The sequence below is a fragment of the Eriocheir sinensis genome, chromosome 27 (genome assembly GCF_024679095.1).
Source record: "Eriocheir sinensis breed Jianghai 21 chromosome 27, ASM2467909v1, whole genome shotgun sequence".
Taxonomy (NCBI): domain Eukaryota; kingdom Metazoa; phylum Arthropoda; class Malacostraca; order Decapoda; family Varunidae; genus Eriocheir; species Eriocheir sinensis.
The window spans coordinates 5,178,089-5,191,273 of record NC_066535.1 but is presented as its reverse complement, the minus strand read 5'-3'; the positions used below and the strand labels follow the sequence as shown (position 1 = coordinate 5,191,273).

General features: G+C 50.6%; 1 protein-coding gene across 5 annotated transcripts in view; it reads right to left on the bottom strand.

Moving 5' to 3' along the window:
* Positions 1-13,185, bottom strand: part of LOC127004029 (protein inscuteable homolog) — a 225,072-nt gene that overhangs the window by 22,685 nt on the left and 189,202 nt on the right. For 4 of the 5 annotated variants that reach the window (XM_050871254.1, XM_050871256.1, XM_050871255.1 and 1 more), the window contains one exon: positions 10,208-11,285. In XM_050871254.1, the coding sequence (XP_050727211.1) occupies positions 10,208-11,271 (1,064 nt within the window). In that variant the 5' untranslated portion in view covers positions 11,272-11,285. Of the gene's footprint in view, positions 1-10,207; positions 12,146-13,185 lie in introns of those variants that run through there. The other variant, XM_050871253.1, reaches the window with a different exon arrangement.

The window sequence follows — 13,185 nt, the reverse complement described above, 5'->3', positions numbered from 1 at the left end:
TCTTCTGCTTTCTTTTCCTTTCCCTACATCCACTTTTCTTGTTCTTCTTGTTCTTGTCTCTATTCTTGTTCTTGTTCTTCTTGTTCTTGTCCCTATTCTTGTTCTTGTTCTTTTGTTCTTTCTTCTTTTCTGTTCCTCCTCCTCCTCCACCTACCTCTCCCTAAATTCCCCATCCCCTTCTCCTTCCTCCTTTTCTGGCTTGTATTCATTTGCATCCCCTTCGTCTTCTTCTTTTCATTGTTGTTGTTGTTGTTGTTGTTGTTGTTGTTGTTGTTGTTGTTGTTGTTGTTGTTGTTGTTGTTGTTGTTGTTGTTGTTGTTGTTGTTGTTGTTGTTGTTGTTCTTCTTCTTCTTCTTCTTCTTTTTCTTTTTCTTTTTCTTCTTTTTCTTCTTCTTCTTCTTCTTCTTCTTCTTCTTCTTCTTCTTCTTCTCCTCCTCCTCCTCCTCCTCCTCCTTCTCCTTCTTCTTTCTTCTTCTTGCTCCTCCTCCTCCCCCGTACCTAAATCCTACTCCCTTCCCCTCCTTCTTCCCCCAGCGCGGCGGGAGGGGAGGTGAGGTGCCAAGTTTCCTGATGAAGCAAGATACAAATGCAATGATTACTCTATCACTCGCCTTAATTAACTATGGTGGTGGTGGTGGTGGTGGTGGTGGTGGTGATGTCAGTGGCGAGGCATGAAGGAGACCAGCACCACCACCAGGAGCAGAAGTGGACGTGGTGGTAGTGGTGGTTGTGGTGATGACACATTGCCAAAAATATAAGCACAGGATCTATATTAGCGTGAGAGGTGGACGGAGGTTAGAAGACTTTTTCCTTGCGCTACTTTATGGGCCAAAACATCATATATGTTACTTCATCTGTTGTCCCGCGTCCTTCAGCATAATTACCTCTGGGGCTCCAAGTGGGGTGCATGATTATCTTTTGGCTAAACTGTACAAAGAGGCAATGCTAAGATGCTGTGCTCCTTGTATACATTCTTCTTTGAGCATCATATAACCAGCTGAATGAAGCAATGATACCTTGGCGTGGCGAACAGGCTTGCTTATAAATCTAATAAACAATCTGAAGTAAAAATCTACATCATACAATAGATTCGAATCCCATAAAGTTGAGGCAAAATCAGTATATGGCGACTGGACTTTGTGGAATTTCATGCTTGTGGTGGTGAGTCAGTCAGTCAGTCAGACAGTTAGTTAGTCTAAGTTAGTTATTTAGTTAGTCGGTTGGCTGTCTGGTTGATTGGTCGGTTGGTTGGTTGGTTGGTTGGTTGGTTGGTTAGGCCCCAGTCACACTGACTTTACGACCTAATGACCTAATGACCTAATGATGCACATGGTCGTGCATGCGATCGTCTTGTGTCTCCGTCCGCCGCACGACCGAAAAGGTCCGCTGAAGGTTTTAGGTGCTGCACCAAAACCTGCAGCCGACCTCTCAGGTCTCTGCTGGTCGTAAAAAGGTTGCCGTCCGGTGGCCGAATGGACTGCATCTGAACGGCAAGCGGACTGCCACTGGTGGCCTCTGCCTAACGAAAATAAAGTACTGCAGGACATACTGTATAAAGCAAAAACACGAGAGAGTATGTGGAGCTAATGGCTTTTATTCATTTTAAAAAGGATTGTTGATTTCATCTTCTGCTCTGTCCAGGTTGATGTAAATGCCTTAGAACGAATATAATGTAACATACATACTAACATACAGGTTAAACCAAGATTGCTTGGAGCATTTTTTGCATGTCTGCGGCTGATAGGGGGGTGTCACAACCATCCGCCACCTGCTAAAGTGAAGCACAGAATACTTTCATTACCTTTATAAGTAATTATTTTTTCACAAATGATTTACAGAAATAACAAAGATAAATGTGTAATATAATTGGATGATAATATTAATGTATGAACGGGAAATTCTCCCAGTGTATGACAGTGCAGAGCACTTCGGCAGCAGGTCGTTAAGGAGGGCGCCGTCCGCATTGCGACAGGGCGCTTCTGGTCTTTGCCTGTCGGTCACCGGTCGGCGTATGGTGGGCATCTTGGCCTGATTCCAGGTGTGAGGTCAAGGTGTGAATCTTACCATGGTCGCCGTCCGGCCACCCACTGGACGGACACTAAAAGACCGCCGGTAGCCGTTCGGTCGAACGCCTACTCTGCCACCTATGTGGTCGGGAAGCGGTAGGTGTGAATCGCAGCATTTTGGGGTCGCCGGTGATCGTTAGCAGGTCGTAAAGTCAATGTGATTATAGCTTATTTAGTTAGGTGGTCGTTGGGTGTGTGTCTTTTGGTTACGGTCTTTAAGGTCTATGTCGCCGCCTCCGCCACGACCAGCGGCAGGACACGACCAGCCGGTCAGCAAACGTGTGTCTGTCCGGAGGTCCTCGTCCCCGGCTGGTTAAGAGTCAGCGTCGTGAGGTCACTGGCGATGGAACAAGATGAATGAATGACCCCGAACCACAAGGTCACCACCCACACCCCGCCTCCATCCCCCCATAACCTTCCCTCTTACTCCTTACCCCTCCACCCTTCCTTTCACCCACACCCTCCTCCGCCCCCCGAAACCTTCATTCTTACTCCTTAACCTATTCTCCAGTTTCTCCCTTCCTTCTCCCTCTTCTGTTCCACTCACCCTCTCCCCTTATCTCCACCATCCGCTTAACTCTCACCCTAGCTCCCTATCCTATTCCCCTCCTTCTCCCACTCCACTCCACCATTCTACTCACCCATACCCCACATCCACCCCCCAAAAACCAACACTCTTACTTCCAATCCCATTTTCCACCTCGTTCCCTCTTCCAATAATCCTCTAATCCACACATTACTTTCACCACCCCTCCTCACTTACCCTTCTCTCCCCTCTACCTATCCTCTCAGCCTTCCCCATCCTCCACCCTCTTTCAACTCTTTCCCTTCCCCTCCCTTTCTACCCTTCCTCTCATCCCTTCCCAACTTACCGCCTCCCTCTCATTTTCTCTCCCCCTCCTACCTCCAACACAACTACCAATACCAGGCTCTTCATCAGCATACTCTAACCACTTCACATATTTTTTTTCTTTCGTGTAGAGGAAGACCGACCAGGGGAAGAACAAAAGGCTGAAGGAATTTCGCTATTTGACCAAAAAAAGAAAAAAAGAAAGAAAGATGGCAGTTTGATTCTAAAAATATAAAAACTTCAGACATGTTGATTTCTTTCAGTTAAGTTTAAGTCGGAATAAACGGAAAAATGTACAATATGAGAAAGGAGAAGAGGATTAACGAGAAATATGAAGACGGGGAAAGAGATAAGAGAGAGACTCGTAAACGCATAGGAAAAAAGAAACAAAGAAACAATGCGACAGGTTCGAAGTGTTTCTGTAAAGTTTGTAAAAATGTGAAGAGATAAACTGATAACTTAAGCACGTCTAGTCGAGTCCCAACCCCCTTCCCCTCCCTCCCTCCGCCCCTCTTTGACCCACCTCCCTACCATCCCCAAAACCAATACAAACAAAGATAAGTCAAACATTCAATTTTCCTATAAAGACAGATACATTTTTTCTCTCTCTCTCTCTCTCTCTCTCTCTCTCTCTCTCTCTCTCTCTCTCTCTCTCTCTCTCTCTCTCTCTCTCTCTCTCTCTCTCTCTCTCTCTCTCTCTCTCTCTCTCTCTCTCTCTCTCTCTCTCCTTTACGGTCAGGTGCGTCACAACACTCGGCGCTCCACTCACTTTATATTAATCCTTCTTTTGATAATTATCCACGCAAGACTCTCGCGCCTGGAAGCAAGGGCGGCAGAAGGAAGGAGCAAAGGAGAAAATGCGAGGAAGAGGAGGAGGAGGAGGAGAACAAGGGCAATACTGAGGTCGGTAGTTCCTAACACTTCCGCCTCTCACATCATCTATTTCCAAAGCCCAAGAAGGAAATCATGCGGGTTTTATTGAGTGCTTTATTTAGGTTCACGATACAGAAAAAGGATCAAACTACCACCAGGATCATAAAGCTATTACCCTACTACCAATGGAAATGCTCACAACTCCTATTAAAGCGTTGTAAAATATGTGTGCTTTGGCGCCTAAATGTTTAAGAATATGACCCTTAGATAGAATAAGATGAAGGCGAAGAGGTATACAAAGATATGTCAAAGAAGAGGGAAAGGATGAGAAGGAAGCGTAGAACGAAGTGGGGAGAGAGAGAGAGAGAGAGAGAGAGAGAGAGAGAGAGAGAGAGAGAGAGAGAGAGAGAGAGAGAGAGAGAGAGACTGTGGAAGGAAAAGGAGAAAGAGGAGGGAGTGATGAAGAAGCAGGCATAGAACGAAGTGGAGAAAGATGAGGAGAGAGAGATAGAACTGTGGGAGGAAAAGGAGAAAGAGGAGGGAGTGATGAAGAAGCAGACAGAGAAACGAGGAAAAAAAAGCCAAAGAAAAAACAACAGGAACAGGCTTAACGACGTCATCCACTACAGTCAGCTCGCTCGTTTATGAAGAATCACCGACAGATCATGACAGCCACTAAAATGCTAGGTTATAACACGTCCTGAAAATTTGAGAGGAGGAATATGACCAAGGAGCTAAAAGAGGCGGAGGAGTAATAGTTGGAGAGGAACGAAGATGAAGTGGAAGAGAAACAAATATCTAGATGAGAAGGAGGAGGAGGAGGAAGAGGGGGTGGATGAGGAAGAAGAGGAGAAAAAGAAGAAGAAATGGAGTAATAGTAAGTATATGCAATGTGTAGGTGAATGTAGAGGTCTAGAAAATAAAGAGAAAGAAGAGGAATAAAAAGAAAAGACAATGAACTGGGAGGAGGAAGAGAAAGAGAAAGCAAAAGAGTAATAATGAAAAAAAAAATGCGGAAGCGAGGTAAAGTAATAGATGAAGGAGGTGGAGGAAGAGAAGAAAGATAAGAAAAATGGAGGAGGAGGAGGAGGAGGAGGAGGGGGATGATAATAAAAAACAATAATAAATAGATACAAGGCGTTCCTGTAACCTCCACCAACAAGGAAAGTGTTGGATTCTGTCAAGTTCGTGAACACTACATCAAAAACACCTGCTCGCGGCCCCGACTGATCCCATGCCCCAACCAATCCCTTGCCCCGACCGATCCCCTGCTCCGACCGATCCCCTGCTCCGACCGATCCCCTGCCCCGACTGATCCCCTGCCCCGACTGATCCCCTGCTCCGACCGATCCCCTGCTCCGACCGATCCCCTGCTCCGACCGATCCCCTGCCCCAACCGATTCCCTGCCCCGACCAATCCCCTGCCCCGACCGATCCCTTGCCCCGACCGATCCCCTGCCCCGACCGATCCCCTGCCCCGACTGATCCCCAGTCCCGACTGTTCCCCAGCCCCGACTGTTCCCCAGCCCCGACCGATTCCCTGCCCCGACTGATCCCCTGCCCCTACTGATCCCTGCCCCGACAGATCCCCTGCCCCGACCGATCCCCTGCCCCGACTGATCCCCTGCCCTGACTGATCCCCTGCTGACTGATCCCGGCCCCGACCGATCCCCTGCCCCGACCGATCCCCTGCCCCGACCGATCCCCTGCCCCGACTGATCCCCTGCCCCGACTGATCCCCTGCCCCGACTGATCCCCTGCCCCTACTGATCCCTGCCCTGACCGATCCCTGCCCCGACCGATCCCCGGCCCCGACCGAGCCCCTGCCCCGACCGATTCCCTGCCCCGACTGATCCCCTGCCCCGACTGATCCCCTGCCCCGACTGTTCCCCTGCCCCGACTGTTCCCCCGCCCCGACCGAGTCCCGGCCCCGACTGATCCCCTGCTCCGACCGATCCCCTGCCCCGACCGATCCCCTGCCCCGACCGATCCCCTGCCCCGACCGATCCCCTGCCCCGACTGATCCCCTACCCCGACCGATCCCCTACCCTGACCGATCCCCTTCCCCGACCGATCCCCAACCCTGACCGATCCCCTGCCCCGACCGATACCCTGCCCTGACCGATCCCCTGCCCTGACCGATCCCCTGCCCTGACCGATCCCCGCCCCGACCGATCCCCTGCCCCGACCGATGCCCTGCCCCGACTGATCCCCTGACCCGACCGATCCCCTGCCCCGACTGATCCCCTGCCCCGACTGATCCCCCGCCCCGACCGATCCCCCGCCCGGACCGATCCCCTGCCCCGACTGATAACCTGCAGCGTCTCTTCGTCTCAGTCAGAATCAGCGAGAAAAGTGAAAGAAAAAAGTTATTCTTCCATGCACATTCTTTGGGGACGAATATTACTGAAGGGAATATATGTTTTTTTCCAGGTGTGGGAGGAAGAGAAGTGAAGGAGCTGGGGACTTGCTGCGAGGGAGGAGGAGGAGGAGGAGGAGGAGGAGGAGGAGGAGGAGGAGGAATATCAGTATGCTGTGTTGAAGTGAGGAGGAAAAAAATATCGCTGGTGTGTCGTGAGTGCGTGTGCGTGTGTGTGTGTGTGTGTGTGTGTGTGTGTGTGTGTGTGTGTGTGTGTGTGTGTGTGTGTGTGTGTGTGTGTGTGTGTGTGTGTGTGTGTGTGTGTGTGTGTGCAAGAGAGTAAGAGAGAAAGTGAGATAAATAAGTGAAGACAGAGGAAGGAACAGAACTAAAGAAAAAAAAATACAAGAGGAGCCTCGGAAATATTAAAAAGAAGAGAAAATGAAGATACAAACTCGTGAGAGGGACATTTGAAGGAGGATTCTCTCTCATATCTCTCTCTCTCTCTCTCTCTCTCTCTCTCTCTCTCTTGTAGGCTGTGACCGCTGGATTATTTTGGTGGAAGGGTGGAAGGGGGAAGCAAGAAAGGACCGGGTGGGGTGGGGTGGGACTGGGCGGGGAGGGGCGGGGCGGGGCGGGGCGGGGCGGGGTGGGGAGGCGGGGCGGGTCCTGCGTGTCCTGTCGGTTGATGAATTCTTCCCCAGAGAGAATATTACCACTGGCGGGTTTGCAAAGTTTCCTTACGAAGACGAATGGGCGAGAGGGCGAGAGGTGAGGCCTACATCTTCATCATCTGAGTGTGGTTAATATAGGCATGTGCGTGTGTGGGGGAGGGGGGAGGTGTAGGGGGGATGGTGTGGGGCTTAAGGGGAGGGGGGTATGTGGGGATGGGAGGTAATATTGGTGGGGGTTGGGCTTGGGGTGATGTGGGTGGGTGGGGGTGGATATTTAAGAAAGAGTAAAAGAAAGAAAACCAGAAAGAGAGAGACAGACATACAGAGAAACAGACATACAGAGAGAAAAATAACGGTATCAAATTCTGCAGCTGAAATAATGCACAAAAAAATAATAAGAAGTTCACACGACACTCCAAAAGAACATCTCTATATATACAGTTAACGTAACGGGCTTTTCTATATATCACCCCTGCAACCTACGTACTATATTATTGCCTCTGCACTTTTAATCAACGCTCTCCATTCTGCATCAGTCCCCAATAAGTAGGTACGTCGCGACCATTCAGAAACAGGTAATTTTCATCGGGCGGTGTTCTGTGTTCGCCTCCACCCGCGACGTGTGCGACATTATCAAACCAAACCGGGATCCGTAATGAGACAGGTCGGTCAAGAGTTACACCGTGGGAACATAACCTAGGCGGAGAGACATGTAGGTGAAGGAGCTGCACCAACGTTCGATTCCTTAAAATCATCGGTGTCAGGCTGAAGTTCAAATTGATATACCTATACTTCTATCTCCAATCTATCTATCTATATTCATCTGTGTATTCGATCTACCTTTACCTTTTATCTCTATCTATATATCTATCTATATCAATGCGCGTATGAGCTACCTTTACCTCTGTCTCATATCTATCTATCTATATTCGCCTATACATCATTGTCGGCTTGAGTATGTGAGGATAACGGGTGTCTTAGCATTACTCTATCCTAACATGTATCCTCGCGCTAATCTGCCTGTTGTTATTCTGGCCGTGTGTGTATCTGTGTCCGCTTGTCCATGAGCAGCGGGATTTCTTGACATGAATACCAGGGATGCAGAGGTAATGAGCGCACCTGACAAGGAGACAGACGCATCACAATAGCCAGGCGATTGGAATGATGAGCAAAGTTAGCTGCCGTAGAAACAGTAGCATCAGTGAAGAGGTAGCAGTGTAAGAAGTTGTAGCAGCAGTGGTAATAGTAAAAGTAGTAGTAGTAGTAGTAGTAAAGCGATAGTAGTAGTAGTAGTTGTAGTAGTAGTAGTAGTAGTAGGAGGAGGAGGAGGAGGAGGAGGAGGAGGAGGAGGAGGAGTAATAGCTAGTGTTGTTATCGTAGTTGTAGATGATAACAGAGACGATGAAGCAGGAAAAAACAGTCAATGAGGAAGGCACGATCAAGCACCTCTAACCACCTCCCAACCGCATGAACACAACAACACCGTGGTAGGTACAAACGGCGTACAAACACAAATGGCGCCTCTTAGTTCCTACCGCCCATCCACTCACTCCAACACAACCCCCGCCTGCTTCCTGCCGCCTACCTACCCGCCCACTCACCCCAACACACCGGCCGCCGCACGACTAAGGATGAGACAAGTGCTTCCTCGGGGCGCAAATTGGGCAGCACGGAGCTAAGGTTCCTGACTGGACGACACGACACTCCCACCTGCCGCCACGCACGAGGAGGAGGAACAGGAGGGGAAGGAGGAGGAGGAGGAGGAGGAGGGGAAGGGAATGTAGTAGAAGTAGTAGTAACAGTAGTAGTAGTGGTAGTGATGGTAGTAGTAAGAGTAGGATGAGGATGAGGATGAGGATGAGAATGATGAGGAGGAGGAAGAGGAGGAGGAGGAAAGAGGGGTTAATAGAAGTAGTAGTAATAGTAGTAGTGGTGATGATGGTGAGAGTAAGATTAAAAGGAGGAGAAGGAAGAGGAGGAGAAGAAGAAGGAGAGGGAGGAGAGGCAGGGAGGGAAAAAAAAAGATGAGGTGGAGGAGGTAGAGGAGGAGACTGTCACCCTTCCTGGCCAACACCACTGTCAAGGTTATACAAACACACACACACACACACACGCACACGCACACACACACACACGATCTGAGGCTGATGCAAGGCGGTTTCTTCAGCAGGAGCTCCCGTCTGCTGTCCTGCCCTTTCGTGTAAGTTTACGAGGCCACGGAAACCTGTGTGTGTGTGTGTGTGTGTGTGTGTGTGTGTGTGTGTGTGTGTGTGTGTGTGTGTGTGTGTGTGTGTGTGTGTGTGTGTGTGGGTGTGACTTTAATTCAGGTGGATACGGGAAGGAGAGGATGAAGGGGGGGGAGGGAAAATTTAAGCTAAGTCATACTAAGTTAAGGTTAAGCTTAGTTAGGTTAGACGATTTTAAGCTTAGGGTTTGGTTTCAGTTTGATATTATATGTTCATCAATTGTTATATATCTACACAAGACTTCACTTAATACTACATCCCACTTTTCAAAAGTAGCCTCTATGACATGAGTACTGATTGGGAGTGTTCGTTCCGATTGGCAAGCACACTCTAAGCCTTCCACATCTTACGCAGTTTCCTCAGCTCTCTGCCGCACCTGTCTGTGGCGCACCTTTGGACCTGTGCCACCAAGACGCCTCCCAGCTCGGCGGTGCTACGTCCTCGTGTTTTATTCATATAACTATCGGCTTACACGGAGAAAGATATCCCAGTCAGTAATACAGACACAAGGAACTCACTCTCTGTAGCATCGACGCATATCACTGCATTTAACGATACTAATAAAATAGCTAGACCTCTCCCCTCCCTCCAACACCCCCTTCCTCCCTCCCTCCTTCCTACTTACCTCCTTCCTTCCTTCCTATCTGTCTCTTTCGAACGACCGCACCCTTCCTTCCCTATCCCTGGTGGTGGTGGTGGTGGTGGTGCTGGGGGTGGTAGTTGTCGTAGTAGTGGTGGTGGATGAGGATGGTGGACGGTTAAGGAGAAGGCGGCTGAGTGGCACCTGTATGGTCGTTTAGGGCGTTCATCCACCACCACCAGCATCACCACCACTCTCAGCATCCTCAGCATCACCAGCATCCACGCCACCACACCACCTATATTTCCACACAAGCTGCTTAGCTAAATATGTAACATACATTTTCGACGCCCCCTATAAGGACACGGGCGGGTCACTAGATTTCCAGAAGCGTAAGTATGCAGGAGAAAGGAAGATGGTGAAAGTGATGAAAAAAGATGAACAGTGTCATAACTCAGGGCGGGAGGTCAGCGGGCCAGTGACATTTAGAGTTGCAGGGGTACCGTCCCGTTGGTGTGGTCCCCTGAGGCCCACCACCGAGACGCCACACAGTACTCACCTCATCTCTCTGGCCACAGTGGCGGGGTGTGTCCTGGTGGGGCGGGGGTGTGCGGGGGCCGGAGTGACGGCTGCCCGGAGGTCTGTGTCACCCGCTAGTCGAGGCACTCCTGAACGATCGTCCTCACATTCCAAGGATGAAGTGTCAACGCCCCGGCTCATCAACTCCACCTTCGGCTTGCGGTTCTGCTGGCTGAGGGGGACGTGGGTGTTGGTGCCACTGGTGACGTATGAGGCCGGCCCCTGCTGCTGTCTGTGGCCTGGGACCGGCGCCGCTGCCTCGCCCAGAGACCACCGTCTACGGGCACGTGATGTCCCTGTCTGCCGACGGTCCTGCTGGCCATCAGCGATGAGTTTTTCGACACTGCTGCTGCGCCTCTGCAGCCACCGAGGAACAGCCATTCCTGCAGAATTAGAGGATCGTTTCCTTACGGCTCCTGTTCGTCTGGTGGCCGCCTCTAGGACACTCTTATGCTCCAGCTCCTCGGCCAGCTCCTCCAGGCTGGCTGCTCGGCCCCGTTGATGGAAAGGCTGCAGATGGGTGCCAATAGGTTCCTTGTCCGGCGGGGTCGCATCAGCGGGCGGGGACGTCACTGCTCCGCTCGTCGTGATGATGTTAATCTTTGGAACACAAACAATCTTGTCATTATACAAGTGAGGGTTCTCCCCGAAATATACTCGAGTGATGTGCTTTACGTTTGGCGGCGTGGTTGGGATTGAGTCTGTGTCATTGTGAGCGTTGGTTGACTCGCCGGAGTCTGAGTAGCCTGAGTCTTGTGAGCGGTGGGACGGGGAGCCTCGCAGATACCCGCGGAACAGGCCGCCAGGTGACACTTCCTCCTCGCCAGCCTCCTCGCCTGAGCTGCTGGCCTCCTCGGCGGCCTCGTGGACTACAGACTCTCCTATACATTTGGAGCGAGCGGCCCAGAAGCTCTTGGGAAGGTTGTTGGCCGGCCAGCAGCCTGTCTCGGAGGCGTAGTACACCCGTGAGCCTCCGCGGCGGAAGTGCTGCGTCCGTGACCCGTCCTGCTTGCCCTGCGCCGCCTTAACCACCGGAGGCGTCATGTTGCCAATACACGCTGCAAAGAAAGGACAAAGGCATGAGGTGAAGGTCGAGGTGAACAGAATGCTCCACTTCATACACAGAAAGAACAAGTAGGCTGGAGAGTCTGCAATCCACGCAGCATCATATAAGGGAAAGGATCACCATGAGGACCGACGGGACACGGCCTTCCTGCCTCCCTCCCTCCCTTCCGTCCTCCTTCCCCCCGCCCCCCTTTGGAATTTACGAGCCACTTGGTCAGCGGCTCTTGAGGCAGCGGATCCCCTCGAGGCGCGGAGGACGTGAGCGCTGAGTCACCCTCGCTGCCTTACATCACGCCCTGAAATGCCAGGGAGTGGACCGCCCCTGAACATGGCGCCTCGCTGCGTACGGGAGATGCGACCTTGTGATTAATTACCTCTCGTCGCCGCAACAAATTGACTTGATAAGAAAAAAAAGGTGAAAGAGACCGAGGGGAGGCTGGCCAGGTAGGGCTACACGCAGGAGGGGAGGGAGGAGGGAGCATCACACTGATCTGACGTAAGTGATAAGGCGCAGAGACGAGAGGTGTGATAGAATGGGTGACGAGATGAGGAGGTAGCGAGGAATGAGCGACTATATTCCGCCACGACGTGAAAACAGAGACGGAAGAGTCACGTGCCACCACACCACATCTCGGGCGAGTTCGACAGCCCAACACAGGGTCATTGTAAGCGCCCCAACCAAACTGTCTTCTCCACAATGATCCGTTATCTCTACTCAATACCAAATGCTAATAAGTTTTCCTGTAGAGGGTCCTAAAATTTCCTCCTTTTTATAGCAACGCAAACACAACACAAGGAATTTTCGTCGTATTTCGTGTTTGGCTGGGGAGCTTACCAACTTGCTGTATTGGACTGTAAAACTGGCCCCTCGTCTCCCCCACTCATGCACCCCTTGACCACCCGCCTGCCTCACCCTCACCCTTCCCCTTACCCCCTCCTATTTTGCCTTCATCCTCCACTCTTTTTGCCTTGCCTTCCCTTTCCCTTTTACCATCATCAAAACTCCACACACTAATCATCTACCATTGCATCTACCCACTGAACCCTCCATAAACACACACACAGGGATGGGAGCAATTGGCAACCATCTCTTATTAGTATCTCGGAAATAGGAAAAAATAATTGAACTGAGGTAAAGAAAACTGTGCAGAAAAGGCGAGAGCAAGGTAACAGTGGAAATAGTAAATATGAAAAGAAAACACATGCTTAAAGAAAAGTGCAGACCGGTAGAGGTCCTTAGTCATGCTACAGAACGGTACTTTTTCCGCTAATTGATCTACATAAGCCAAATCTCGATCCGCTAAACACGGGATTACGTTTCACGGCTTCAATCACAGCATAAAGGTAAAGGAAAGGTAGGTGCAGGGCAGGCGACATGGGAGGTGAAGGGGACTGACTGTGAGGCAAGGGCAAGGAAGAGAGGAAAGGTGAAGGGAAGGGGAGATGACAAGGGAAGTGAAGGGGACTAAGTGTGAGGAAGGTGAGGGGGAGATGCCAGAGAAAGTTAGGACAGACAAAGATGAGGGGAAGGGCGAGGTGAAGGGAGTAGATGGTTTATGATGACAGGAAAGGTGAGAAGAAAGATAAAGAAGATGAAGATGAAAGATTTTTGAATGTGGCAGAAGAGAAATCAAGGTGAGACAGGTAACGAAGAGAGAAGGTGACAGGGAAGGAAAGGTGTTACAAGAGACGAAATGGAAGGTGAAATAGAAGCCAAAACAAACACTGAAGGTGAAATGAAATGGTATAGCTAACGGGAAGGGAAAATACCGAAGCACCCCCCCCCCCCTACACACACACACACTCATCCCCCTACACCTCTTCTCCTCCCACAGACCCCGCAAGAGCATCATTAACCCCCTTGAGCGGTGCGTCGTCAGTGTCCACTCAGGT